The 14,920-nt window shown below is 35.9% G+C and overlaps 1 protein-coding gene across 11 annotated transcripts in view; it reads left to right on the top strand.

Moving 5' to 3' along the window:
- Window positions 1–14,920, top strand: part of ATOSA (atos homolog A) — an 87,941-nt gene that overhangs the window by 48,945 nt on the left and 24,076 nt on the right. For all 11 annotated transcript variants that reach the window (XR_009540718.1, XR_009540716.1, XM_060150240.1 and 8 more), the window contains one exon: window positions 14,049–14,233. Coding sequence is in view for 5 of the 11 variants with exons in the window: in XM_060150240.1 (XP_060006223.1) it covers window positions 14,049–14,233 (185 nt within the window). In the remaining 6 variants the exon portion in view is untranslated. Of the gene's footprint in view, window positions 1–14,048; window positions 14,234–14,920 lie in introns of those variants that run through there.

The raw sequence follows: 14,920 nt of genomic DNA, 5'->3' as shown, positions 1-14,920 counted from the left end.
TATTTGCTTTCTATTTGTCCCATCTGGTCTTTGTTCCTTTATCCTTCTTTTTCTGTCTTCTTTTGGATTGACAGTTTGGGGGGTTTTTTTGAATAATTTCATTTTATCTCCTTTGTTAACTTATTAATTATAATTAGTTTTATGGGGGTATGTTTTGTTTGTTTTTTCAGTAGTTACTTTAAAGTATGCAATAATTAACTTGTCACAGTTTACCTTCAAATACTTTGAAGTATTTACCTTCAAATACTTCAACATTTCCTTTAAATAGTTCTATTTAAAAGCGATTTAAAAACAAATAATAAATTATTTTTTATTTACCTACATATTTATGATTTCCAGTTCTCTTTGTGTAGATCCAGATTTCCAAATGGTTTAATTTTCTTTCTGACAGAAGGATTTCCTTTACCGTTTTTGGTAGTGAGGGTCTGTTGGTGATAAACTTGTTTCAGCTTTTCTGGGTCTAAGGTTTTTGTTTGTTTGTTTGTTTTTCAGGAATTCCAGGTTGACAGTTTTCTTCTTTCACTCCTTCTCTATTTCTCCTGAGCTCACCTTCTTTGTGCTACTCTCCCTTGTCTGGTACTCTGCCCTGTGACTCTAGCCACCTAACTTCCCTTTCCCTTAGTTCTTTTGTGCTTGATTCAGGGAGACTGCTGGATTCCATCTGCCTTCTCCTTCCCTGTCCTTCGGCCTGGAAACGTTCTCCAGGCATTAAAGTTGGGCAGTTTAGAGCTCACCTGTTTATTTTTCTCTCAGAGATCACTGTCTTACACTGTCTGTTGTCCAGTGTCTGGAAACAGTTGTTTGTATTTTGTTGTGGTTTAGGTGTGTGGGTAAATCAAGTCCCTGATACTCCATTTTGACTGGAAATAGCACAGTGACTACCAAAATCAAACCAGTCATGTCAGCCATCCTACTGGCCTTGTGGAAGAATTCATAAAATGGATGAATATAGAAATCATGCGTTTCTCCCCAGTATGTTCCTTGGTGGAAGATAAGAGTTGTGGTAAAGTCCTGTTCTCCCTGTGTACAGAGACCCAACCCAGGTAAAGGGAAGAAGTTCCTTTCTCCCCTGACACTTACCATTATCATTGTATAAATGAAGAAATTAAGTGACATGCCTGAACTTGCCCAGGACTGTCCTCACTGGATCCTACTGTCTTTGTGAAAACAGTAAAATCAAATTCTGCAGTGAATGTTTTACGTATTGCAGTTACGAAATAGTTATTAAAGGTTAATTTTATTTTTAGATCTTTACATGAATTTTAATTTTCACTTTGACCATCAGTTATGTTGTATATAACCTCATTTCATTTCTGGAGATGGGAAGGTTTTATGCTTCATAGCATTCCTTGGATCAAATACATTATGAAGGAAATACAGCCTGAAATCAATAATTAATTTATATTCTGGCCCTTTGTATGAAAACTTTACTAAGAATGTCTCCTGACCATAAAGAGCAGTGAATTTATAGTGGGTTTTTAAATATTTGTCAATAAATAAATAAATATTTGTCAACTACATGAGGTTTGCTGTTTAAGGTTAAATAATAACTGAAATTTAATTTGATAATTCCTACCATAGCAGTATATGCCAGAGATCAAAGGGCAGAGTCTTTTTTTTCTCAGAAATTTCTCAAAGAATTATTTTAATTTGCCTAGATTCACTCAGTATTTGAATTTACATCTACTTGATCATAAAGCCAATTTTTTCCTCGAAGTTAGGCCACAGTTTAGAACCATCACAGTTCTATAGAAGAACATAAAATTTTAATATTTCAGGTTTAAAATTCACAGTTATAATTTTGGCTTATTATGTGTCCTTTAGAAAAATTAATCTTTAAGATCATTTATCTAAAACCAACAGAAAAATTATTATAAGCAATATGGTTATCAAACAATAAATCATCTCTTAGTTACCAGAGAAATAATTAAGACAGCAACTTGCCTAGGTTACAGTTAATATTTTATGCTCACTAAATTGAAGCTCTGTACCTTTTGAACACTATTGTGAACTGAAATCCAGATTGAATTGGCCTTTTCTACTTTAAAATGTTTTTAATCAATGGGTATACAACTACCTAACAAATTTGGAGCTCCTTTTAGGGGTGCTAGTAGAACATGTGTGAGAAGACAGGGAAGCCTACTTTGCAATGTTTGAAAGATGGGAGTTTAGGAAAAGAGTCTAAGGAACAATTAGAACAGAAAGTGATGGCTCCCCTGAAAAGTTTTTCCCTCCCTCATCTGTTCAGCTTCCTCTAACTCTACTCTTACTCTGTATACTTTATTTTTCCTTTTATATTTCCCCCCCCACCCCATCTTATTTTCTTGTTTATTCTTTCTTCTTTGTCTATTTTGTTTCTCCCTGTCCCTTTCCTCCTTTTTTTCTCTTTATTTTGATCACAATTCTTAGTTACTTATCCTTCTATTCTTTTCTGATTGTTTTCTTTAAAACTTTCCTTATCTCCAACCAAATTACTGTGGTTGAATTGGTAAGGAGCCAGGAGGGGAATGTGGATGGCACTTACATATTAGAGGCTTTGTGTAGTTGGGAATTCGGATTGTAGAGGAAAAGATGTCTGTTACGGCAGCCAATTACAGTCCTCTGGGAAGAGAGTCGCCTTGCAGAATTGTGTGAAGTACAAGCTTTACCTTCCTTGGCTTCTGGTGAACTCTATTTACTCTTCTGTGCCTAGACAATATCTATCTGCTAACAACTGGGTGAAAAATTCAGTAGTAAGTATTGCATAAATTAGATTGAATTTTTTTTAATGAACTCACCAATTGTTTTACTATAAAGAGTTGTTTCTTTTGTGTTATGCCTATGTAGCACTGTTAGTTAAAAATTATTTTGATGGAAGATATGTAAATACTAATCATAAATGCCATATTTCTTTGTTATGCAAGCTTTTAACCTATAATATAATCATCTGAGCAGTTTAAATGGCATAAAATATACGCCTTTTTTAAAGTTTTAATATAGTCTACGATAGTGTTTTAAAAAACTACATAGCATTGTATTTTTTGTTACTGTAATTTATTTAATAGTTGTGGTAAACAAATTCAAATTGGTAGGTGATTGCTGTTTTTTATTATGCAATATTTGCAAAGGTGGGAAAAGGGTTAGTACTTATTACTTGACTGTAAGTAATTTAGGGAACATAGGAACTCAGTATGGGCTGAGTTCTGAGTACACAGGCTTGTCATAGCTCATATCAAAGGAGCACCTTCTATGCTTCCAGAATTCTCTTATGTTCTTTTTTAGTTTTAGAACTAGAACTGTTTGTCTTTTAATGTTATTTAGATCCTTGTTTCAAGAAGTTCAAAGTGCTTTAGAAAATACTATTAATCTTAAAATATCTAAGAATGATGGAATGAATATTTTGTATTGATTTTGTTCACAATAATTAAATTTTTGTGTATATATATGAAAATTTCAAAACACCAGTTCTGAGCCTGTTAGAATGTCTACAAACATGAGCAGTTTTAGAAAAATTTAAGAAACATTTTGGAGCATTGAAAATAATTGAAAGTCCTAATTCTCACCCGTCAGATCACTAAGCCTGCCTTCCTTTAGTCCATTTCCATTGGTTATACTAGTTGTGCTAATTGTTAACGATAGAGAATTAGTGATTAGAGAATTAGCCAAGGCTTTTCCTTTGGTTTCTCTGAGATTTAGTGTGAAGATATCTGTAAGATCTGACCCTCAAAAATTACCTGCTTTCAACATTTTAGAGAATACACTATCAGATGGCAGAACTGGCTGTCAAATTGGAATGTAGGAAACAAATTCTCTTGAGATACTGATGATTGAGGCCCAGGAACATACATGAATATAATCATTTTAGTGGGGTGTGTGTGTGTGTGTGTGTGTGTGTGTGTTTTAACAACTCTTTATTAAAATGTCAGTGTGAATAAGTTAAATTCTGTTTTTAAAAAAACGTAGTAAAATAAAAGCTAAAAGAACTTCTTGTGCATTGCCTGATGTCCTGGCACCTTCAATCTGCCATTTGTTAGAGGGCTAATAATCTGAGGTCACTTGTCCTATAATACCTGAATTCTTCAGAGTTGGTCATACTTTAACATAGATCTCAAGTTGATCTGCAACTGAGATCTTATTAATTAGTTAAATAACTACACTTTAACCACTCTTTCATTTTGCTTATGTATTCATTGAGCATCTCCTATACGCCAGGCACTGTCCTAGGCACTGGTAATAGAATGATGGATGTGTTAGACCTGGCTCCTGCATGCCTAGAGTTTATAATCTAATTAGAGACAATCGGCCATTAGAGTAGATTAAGAATTGCAGTAGGAACACATGAAGCTTATGAGAGGATTTCCCTCTGTGTCTGCTTCCCGCCTGAGTTGAAATTTAACTGAAATCAGGGACTAGAAAAAAGTTGGCAGATTTTCAGTTTCTCCATTGGAAAATACACAGTTTGTAACAGTGTACTCCTTAGTTAAGGTTTTTAACCCGTTTCCCTTCCCCCTTTGGTTTTCCAACTCATTCACAACTCTTCTTTTGCAGCTTTCAAAGTGTCAGGTTTAGTTTGGGTAGCCATGGCATATAGGAATCCCTATCAGATATAATAGATATTGAGGAAACAGTCCTGAGATAGGTAAGCACCTCATGTCTCAGTGGTGAAAGACAGGGTTCAGAGTGGTTGCATGAGCAGAGAAACAAAGAAAATTCTGTCAAGATTGCAGAATAGTAACCATGTAAACTGGGAAGTCCAGTTAGAATTCAAAGGAAAACAGAGATTGGGAATTAAACATCAAGATGTTTTACAGTAAGGACCAGAATCAGCATTCACAGGCTGGATAACCAATACAGAATGAGCTGTAAGAATGATCTTGATGCTAAGCCAACAAATACCTGAGGCTGAGTCTCCATCCATTATTCTTTCCTGAGCCAGAATTGGAATTGGACTAATTGGGGAGTAGAGTTTAGGTAGGCACCCTGGATGAGACTTGGAAATAAGTCCTCAGATTTTTAACATTTTATATACATAGGAGATCTTGATTTAAGGCCTCACGTTACCATTATATTGCTCTGTGTGTCTGAGCTGTCACTTTACTCTCTGAAGTCCAATTTCTTCATCTATAGATTAATGAAAATACATACTCTTGAAGGTTCCTTTGAGTTCTTACTCCTGAATTCTATACAAAAGCCAAGACTCCCCCCACCTCGCCCCACTTTTTAACTTATCCCCTGTAGTTTTGCCCACAGAAGCTGCTTATTTTTCTTTGATGACAGAGGGACCAAGTTTGGTTTTAATTAACTCTAAGTGGTTTTGAATGCACAAAACAGAACATTGAAACATTTTATTTATAAGCAGATGTAATTGTACAGTTTTGCCAAGCATTATAAGGATAATGTTTTTAAGTGGGATATCCTCTTGCTCTTTCTGGAACTGCATGATCCAGACCTTTTCCATGATATCTAAATTGAGAAATCTTTAAACTTGGGAGACATAAGGATAGAAAGGAGTAGCTGTCCAAATTCTTTTAATACCAGGAATCCTTGAAGATATGTCTATCTGAGGAGATTTCTAGAATCTATGCCCTGAGTTGGTAGGGTAACCTCTACCCTAAAAATGAGTCTTTTTTGTGTGAAATGAAAAATAAGAATGAACTTTCATAATTGAGAATTATTAAGAACTATTGGTAGTGGAAAGTGGGCTCCTACAGATGGTTCTCTACTTACTGATACTGTTTGTGACCTTGGGCAAATGATTTTACAAATTTAGTTTTTTCATCTGTAAAATGAGAGAAAAACCTATGCCTTAGCATTTATTTTTGTTTTATTTCATTTTGTAAAATAAATTTATTTATTTATTTATGGCTGTGTTGGGTCTTCCTTGCAGTGTGCAGGCTTTTCATTGTGGTGGCTTCTCTTGTTGTGGAGCATGGCCTCTAGGCGTGTGGGCTTCAGTAGTTGTGGCTTGCAGGCTCAGTTGATCCGCAGCAAGTGGGGTCTTCCTGGACCAGGGCTCGAACCCGTGTCCCCTGCATTGGCAGGAGGATTCTTAACCACTGCACCACCAGGGAAGTCCCTATTTTATTTTAAATTTAAGAAACGTTAGATGGAAAATAAAAGAAAAAAGAAACAGTATGGTGCTCACTATGTGCCAGGCAATATTCTAAATATTTTACAAATAGCAACCTATTAACTACCCTCTGAAGGTCAATACTACTATTATTGCCATTTAATAGATTTTTTAAAAACTAAGGCAAAGAGAGGTTGTATCGCTATAACTTGTACAAAGCCAAACAACTAGCAAGTAACAGAACTGTTTGCCTGACCTCAGAGTTCATGTTCTTAACTATTACTTTATGCTACATCATGAGAATTAAGATGAGGAAGCACTTGATAAAACACTCCACAACTCAAGATGATAATGATCATCTTTGTTTAACTGAATGTTTGTATTACGTGACAATTAAAATTTATAGCCAATTTTCAAAGAGCTAGATTATTATAAAAACATACACATGACTTTCTTTTTCAGATAGAACCTCAGAATATTCATTGTTTTAATCATAATTTTGAATTTTGGTGGTTACTGTAGATGTACAGCAGAAATACTTGGTTGAATTTAAACCACACACGTCTAGAAAGCTTTTAAAGTCAGTCCATGATAAGTTTGTTTACAGATCACTTGCCTTTTTCATAATAGAGTGCTGAGGATTTTTTTAAATTCAGTTTAAGCTTTGTTGTTGGCTAACAAAAACAGAATATTTTTGTGTTTGAAGGTACTCTTCTGACAGTGGAAATATTTATGTGTCACTAGTATTAATAAAATAGTACAGATATAAAGTTGCTTTCATTTATAGCCACAGCCACTATTTTTTGCACTTGTCATTAAAGTCAGCTTTGTCTTTTATTCTCTGCTTAAAGACTTCTCATGGTGTATAAGTCAAGTTGCACTAGGAATGAAGAAACCTGGATTTCTCCAGTATGCATACTGCATACAACTTTAAGCAAGAAAGTTAATGTCTTTTTACCTTACTCTCTTCATCTGGAAGTAAGGTAGATTAGGCCACATGATTTCTAAGGTCCTTTACAATTCTCACTTAAAACAGAAACACTCAACACATACCTATGAGATTGGAACATATAAATGAGAAACCAAAAATATTTCAGTGTATGTAGAACTTAACCCATTAGGAGATAAACATCTATGAAATATTAAGAATATTTTTATAAAGAAATGGATGGGTTAGTGTAACTCTGGAAGTGCCTGCAGTTGGGAGAGGGTTGGCTAAAGTTAGCAGTACAGAAAGAAAAAGCAGTGGTACAGGGTGAGAAATGAGTAGAGCGTGGTATAGACAGCAGTTTGGGTAGAACACAGAGAGCAGTAAAAGATGAGATTAAGAACCAGAGGTGGGTGGAGTCTTAAGCAGGGTCACCTCAGTGTATAACTTCAAGAGGCAGTGTTCACATCAGAATCTGGCAATGCCCAGCCAGAGTAGCTACCTCTGTACAGTGGCGCTGGCCCTAATGTCAGGCTTAAGAGTTCACACTGGGTTTAATAGGAAGTTAGGGAGCCAGTAAAACAAACAAACAACAAACAGAAAAACTTTGAGGAATGTGATGGAATGGCTTTCGGGAAGATTAATCTGCATCAGGGTGCAAGATGAATAAAAAAGGGCCTAGAGTCCTAGACCATAGCTAGGAGACTGGTGGTGTAATTTATGTGTAAAGTAATAGGAATCTAACTTGGTAACTGTTTCGAGGTTAAAAAGGAAGGTTTAATTTCAAGAGAAATTTGAAGAACAAGTTAGTGACTTGTTCAGTCACTGGATTTTAGGACCATAAAGAGGGAGAATCTCCTGCCCCTGTACCATAGACTTAGAAGGGAACTTCTCTTATTCCCTTTTGGGATTTGGCGACAATTTTGTATGAGTGATGATTTTGCATGTGTAATACTTATATTGTGATACATGAATTGCCATTGTGTTAAGAGAGGACTAGGAAAGTAGGCTTTTGTATTTATCATCTGTACCCTTCAGAATAATTGACAATGTATGTCACATCTAATCTTCCATCATCACCACCTACTGAGATCGCTATTGTCAAAGTCACCAATGACTTCCTTATTGTCAAATACAGTGGTCATTTCTTTGTTTATATTTTATTAAACCTCACTAGTGTTTAAGACCATTGGCCATGCCCTCCATGAAACATTTTTTTTCTCGCAGCTTCCGTGATACCATACTTGACATATACCAGCTCCTTTTGCTGGTTCATCATCTTCTAACAGATCTCTACTTCTTAGAGTGCCTCTGGCCTTTGTCATGAATACCCTCTACATGCTTCTAGGTAACTCTTCACTCTAAATACTATCCAAATGCCAATGATTCCCAAAACTATATCCCCAACCCTGGAAAACAACAACCTCCTAACTAGTATACCTACTCTGATTCTTTTTCCCCTATTCTGTTATCAACATAGCAGTCAGAGCGATCATTTAAAAAAGTAAATCAGATCGTGTCACTTCTCTAGTTAAAACCCTCCAGTGACTTCCCATTGCATTTAGGATAAAATCTGAACTCCTTGCCCTAGCTTCAAAATCCTGTGTGATGTAGTCCCTGCCCACCATTCTAAACTATAGTTCTTACCACTTTCCCTCTCTGCTACTGCCATTCCAGCCTTACTCACCTTTTAGTTCCTGGGACATTACTCCTTTATTGTCACCTTAGACCCTCTGCTCAGAATGCTCTTTCCTCTGATTTTTGAATTGCTTGTTCCTTGTTCAGACCTTGGCTTAATTAAATGTTATCTGCTCAGAAAAGCCATCCCTCAACAGTTAGTATAAAGCATTTACATAATTATTCTCAATTTTTGCAATTATAGCATGGCACTTAGCACCATCTTCATACCTACATACTGGTAATATCAACTGAGAGTCCAATTCTCTGAGCATAACCTCTTCTACTAATTCTTAACACCCTTTCTCAGATTCATCCATATGTTTCTCATATTATCAGTTTGAGGTGCTAGTTCTTACCTAATTATTTTTAAAAGATTATTTATAAAGAGAAAAAAAGAAAGCAAAGCAAAGCAGAAAAGTGTTTCAAACTGCTAAGTTCTAATTTTTCAACACCAGAACCAGTGTGCTGTTACTTACGTGTGTCTTCACAAATTCCTCTACTGAGTAACCAGACTATGATCTCCTTAGCAGGGGTTTTACAAAACAATAACTAATTAAAATATATGACACTATGTAATTCTTTTATTTACATATTATTTTTCAGTTAATAGGCTTTATCATTTATCTAATGCCAGTCAGAGAATAGTAATTTATTTAAAATTTAGTTTATGTGTTTGTGTGTTTGCTTTATAGGACTGATAATATTTTGTTGCATGTATATCTTTCTATGCATGTGTAATTCCACAAACACATGATCATAACATTCTTTTGAGAGTTGTGTTTCACTTATGATGTAGATAATCTTTCCTTGTCAAAAGTAGATCTATATCATTATTTTAGATAAAACTGTACCACAGTATATTTAACCAGTCCCTTTTTGTTGGACATTTAGATTGATTACAATTATTTTTGACTGGTATAAACATTTTAATAAATATCCTTCAACATTCATCTCTGTGTACTTGTTCTATTATTTCATTGGAATAAATTCATGGAATAATTTTTATTCGTATTATTAGATTGTCCATCATACGTTTGAAAGGACGTTATTTTTAGAGAAACTTTCTTTTTGGCAATCCCCCAGGGGTTCTCATGCTTCTCTTGCCATTTTATTCCATATATGAGGGGGGTGCAATCTACTACCTTGGCAGGCTTTAGAAGTACATTGAACAGTATATACAGCAGCCCAATGGTAGGAAGGACCTTATTCTGTTTCCTTGAGACAGAGCTTTGAAGTATCCTAGGTTTTTGTTTTAAATCAAGGATCCAGAGGCACCACCATTAAGTGTTTATGATGAGTTCTGATTGAGAGGGGCTCCTGGTTAGGGCCTCCCAAGAAGGAAGTGGTGGTTCTGGTCTCTCCCCTAGGTTTTTTATGAAGTACTTCTGAAGAACAGAGATTCATAGACTCTCAAGGTTGAAAGAACCACTGCAAGTCTAATTCAGTTTCCACTTGACAGCTAAATCCCTTCAACCACACCCCTGGCAATTGTTTATCAGTCTGTTTGTGCCTTGGTGATGAAGAATTTACTTCCCAAGTTAGTCTGTTTCACCTATGGGTCATTCTGATTATTTAAGGTTTTCCCAGTGGCCAAATTATTAACCTCTTTTGTTGGAGAGAACAGATGAAGAACTTTAAGATGGCTGAACTCCGGAGCCAGAAGAGTGTGCCACAAAAAAGGAGCTAGTCTGGTCATGGCTTCTAGTCCGACTGTGGTGTAAGCACTATCCTCATTGAGGTTTTGGGGGCAGAGGGACTATGATTTGATTGATTAATTCCCACTGTCAATTGTCATTGATAGCCTGTGACAATTTATAACATCCTTTCTGTTCTTTTCAAAGTTATATTTTACATCAAATAATTTATCTCTTTTAAAATGTATAGCTAGTAGGTAAGCCTTAGCAGCCCGTATTTGTCTAGATTTGCAGCACTTTTTGTTTTTGTAAAGAGTAAATTGTTTTCAGAGACCCAAAAATTATACCTTATTTCTTGAGTAAGCTATGTCCTCAAAGTATCGTCGGATCTAATGAATTTTCTTTAGTATGACATAAAATTTCCCAGTTCCTTAGTCATATTCTTTATTACAGTAAACTCTGCGCTATGGCAGAGGTTTTAGAGATTGAAAGCATCAAAATTTTAATAATGCAACTTTTCTAATGACTACTGTGATTTAGTATTCTCATTTATTAAAATTCAGACACTCATAAATTTTTCCTGACAAGTTCCTAAAGGTTGTCATCACGTAACAGTTCTTTAAAATTTTTATTGGAGTATAGTTGCTTTACAGTGTATAACAGTTTAATTTTTATCACTTTAAACTTGGTAATTTCTAGTATATGAGTAAGCCATTTCCTGATAGGGTTGTTTTTTATTTTTTTACAGTAGCTCCTTGTTAATTATCTATTTTAAATATAACAGTGTGTACATGTCAATTCCAAACTCCCAATCTATCCCCCTCCCCACCCTTCCCCCCAGTAACCATAAATTCATTCCCCCTTCCCACCCTTCCCCCAGGTAACCATAAATTCATTCTCTAAGTCTGTTTCTGTTTTGTAAGTAAGTTCATTTGTATCATTTTTTTCTTAGATTCCGCATATAAGTGATATCATATGATATTTGTCTTTCTCTCTCTGACTTAACTTCACTTAGTATGATATCTCCAGGTCCATCCATGTTGCTGCAGGTGGCATTATTTCTTTCTTTTTAATGGCTCAGTAATATTCCATGGTATTATATATGTACCACGTCTTCTTTATCCATTCATCTGTCAATGGATATCCTGCTAGGGTTTTGGAGATAAATTATAATTTTAAAAAAATACTGCCAAATATATATGAGACATTACTTAGGCTGTGAACCATCCTTGGTACTCACATGGAGTAACTGACATCTTGACATCATTCAGCTTTCCATAGTGTAAGAGCCACTGCTCTGCCACAATTCTTAGCTCTGCAGGATTACCCCACAGTCCGAGAGAGGGAAAAGGATGAGCCCAGAGAAATCTCCCGGGAGCTAAAATCATCCCATGTAGCCAGCCCATGGCAAGCCTGAGCTAGCCTTGAAAACCCACAGAACCATCAGAGAAAGGTCTGAATGGATTTGTTTTTATGTCTTTTGCTTCCTCTGAAGGACACCATGGTTTAACTCAGTGAGTCCCAGGAGACCACAGGAGACCCTTGGCTTATGACCTAATTGGTTCCTGGAGGAAAGTTGAAAGTTGAGACCTCTTTTTTTCCCCCAGTTTGGCACATTATTATAAATTATGGTCCTTTTCCTGGAAACAAATCCTGTACCACAATATTCCAAAATATATTGTTAAAATATATGTTGAATACATATTATTTATATTTTTACAAATGTCTATTAAAGTATATAAAGGCAAAATTTGTAGCCACAGTGAAAGGAAGCATGTGTGGGGTAGTTAGGGACTCAGATTCTAGAACCAGACTTGTGTAGGTTCAAATTTCAACTTTGCAACTTCCTAGCTGGGTGATCTTGGGCAAGTTATTTAACCTCTCTATGCTTCGGTTATCTATAAAAATGGTGGTAATAGTCCCTTCTAGAGGTGCTTTGAGGAGTAAATGAGTTAATGTATAGAAAGTAGTGAGAACTGGCAATGCCTAACAACATTACTAAGTGCTGGCTGTTATTTTATATATTGCAAATGGTCATTTTAGGGACTGAATGGTCTTAAAATACCAGCTCAATCAAGTTGGCTCTCAAGACTCCTTCTTTTCCTGGTAAGGCCTTCCTGAGGCTAGAAATAGGCACTCGTCGTCATACTCTTCAAGGCTATTCACAATCAGGCTCCAGTCCTGCCTTTTCTACACTGTTTTTGTACAAATGCTCCGCTCAAGTTGCACTTTCTCTCTCATGGTTCAGCTTAACATCTACCTCTTTGGCAAAATTTTACCACTGTTATCTGAACTTCTTTGGAATTTATTATATGCTTCAGTGTTCTATTGTTTTAAAAAATCGTCCCTGAATCAAATCCTCTGAAACTATTAGCTATGTGCCGTACAACTTTGTGTCCCCTTGTCACCTACTACAGTGTGCTAGGCACTTAAAATATGTGTTGCTTAGCTGGCAGAGATAAGAGAAAGCAACCTTTTCAAGTTTGCACTATAAATTGAATTTCGTGTGTGCATGTACACATGCATGCATGTTCAACCTGCATAGCAGGTTAACAGTTTTAAAGACTAACCATGCTTTTAAAATTGGAGGACTTGTGAAAAAAATTTAATTTAATATATCTAAGTGAAACATCTGCAGGTTAGATTGTTTGGAACTGCCTAGTAACCAAAAAATATCACACTTCCTATATTGCAATACAGGCCTGCATCTCCTGTTGGATAATTATAAAATTTCTTCCTCTGAAACTACTACCACTGCATAGCAAGGAAAGAGAAGGACCCTGTGGCTGTGAGTGTCCACATCACAGAATTAGGGCTCTAAGAACAAGGAACTAGTTAAGGAAGGGAGAGGGAGAGAAAGGGAGAAACATACATTTGTATCTGCCTCTTTTTCTAATATTTAATAACAGTAATAAAACGTCTTAGCTGAAAATATTTATATGACCTAATAAGACATTTTGACCTTTTGGCTATTGGCGAAGTTTTGTGTGTGAAAACTATTGTATTTGATGTCCAAAAATATCATTATCTAAAAGATTATAAATGTACTCCTAAATCTTAAACATTTTAATTGAAGTTTACATAAAAACAATTTTATGCCGTAATTTTAACCGGCTTTGTCTTAAATGAAATTTTGAATTATCCATCATCATCTGACTTCTGTACCTTGTGAATTAAGAGTTTATTGGGTTTTTTAAATAAGTTTGTTTATTTATTTATTTTGGCTGTGTTGGGTCTTCGTTTCTGCGTACGGGCTTTCTCTAGTTGCGGTGAGGGGGGGCTACTCTTCATTGCGGTGCTCGGGCTTCTCATTGCAGTGGCTTCTCTTATTGCAGAGCACGGGCTCTAGGAGCGTGGGCTTCAGTACTTGTGGCTCACGGTAGTTGTGGCACAATGGCTCTAGAGCACAGGCTCAGTAGTTGTGGCGCACGGGCTTCGTTGCTCCGTGGCATGTGGGATCTTCCCGCACCAAGGCTCGAACCCATGTCCCCTGCACTGACAGGCGGATTCTTAACCACTGCGCCACCAGGGAAGTACCAAGAGTTTATTGTATTTTAATTGCCTCACTTTTATTCTCTTTTCACTCTTTGTTAGTGAATATACTTGAATTTGGGCTATGGTATTAGTTATTTTAGACATAAAAAAATGAGTTCTTGTAAAGCAGTTATACTCCAATACAGATGTTAAAAAAACAAGAGTTCTTGTCAAGAATACCTTAAAGCAAGGACCCATCTTTCTTTCTTTTTTTTGATACCAGATAGTCTGGATGAATATTTTGAATATGATGCAGAGGAGTTCTTGGTCTCTCTGGCCTTGTTAATAACAGAAGGACGAACACCTGAATGTTCTGTTAAAGGTCGGACGGAAAGTTTCCATTGCCCTCCAGCACAGTCCTGTTACCCAGTAACTAGCAAACATGAATGTAGTGATAAGCTGGCCCAGGTGAGAACTGTGTTTTGAATGTTTTTTATCTTTTATATAAACCTGTTTAAATTCTGTCATTGACTTTGTTAAATCACAATTATAATGTTCACATTTAAGTATAAAATTGGTCACAACATAAAGAAAAGGTACTAATCCTGAACTGCAGCTAATAATTTTGGCTGTGAACAAGGCTCTAAAAGGCTTTTCCATCAGCAGGCAGGTGGGCAGCCAGTTTCATACCTGCCTCCACACACACCAGATTTAAGATTATCTTTGTTACTATGAATTAGCTTTTCTTTAGTTTTAGTCTCAGCCCCGGTTCATCAACTTTGTGTTCTTGTTTATTTAATAGATTGATGTTCATAATTATTTTCCCCACATTAATCACTTTCCCTCTTATATCCCTCCCCTTTTTAATGGGAGGATACTTTTTGCTATCATTAATGTTTTTGTAGAATACTGTTAAAAATATTTATTTTGATATGTAGCGTATAATTTGCTGTAAGGATTTTCCTCCCAGTTAGTCTCTTAACTGTAGTCCAAAATTTTAAACTTCTAAAAATGTTGTCTACTTTGAGTGTTTAATGAAAATGAGTTTTTAATATTTTGATCTTAGAATGAATCTTTCCTCTAATTAATGATGATGTAATTAACAAATGAGGCGAGGCTGGGCCATCTTGCGGCCTGTCAGACATTGGGCATGGC

This window comes from Lagenorhynchus albirostris, chromosome 1, assembly GCF_949774975.1.
Source record: "Lagenorhynchus albirostris chromosome 1, mLagAlb1.1, whole genome shotgun sequence".
NCBI lineage: Eukaryota > Metazoa > Chordata > Mammalia > Artiodactyla > Delphinidae > Lagenorhynchus > Lagenorhynchus albirostris.
This window is presented reverse-complemented; position numbering and strand designations above follow the sequence as displayed.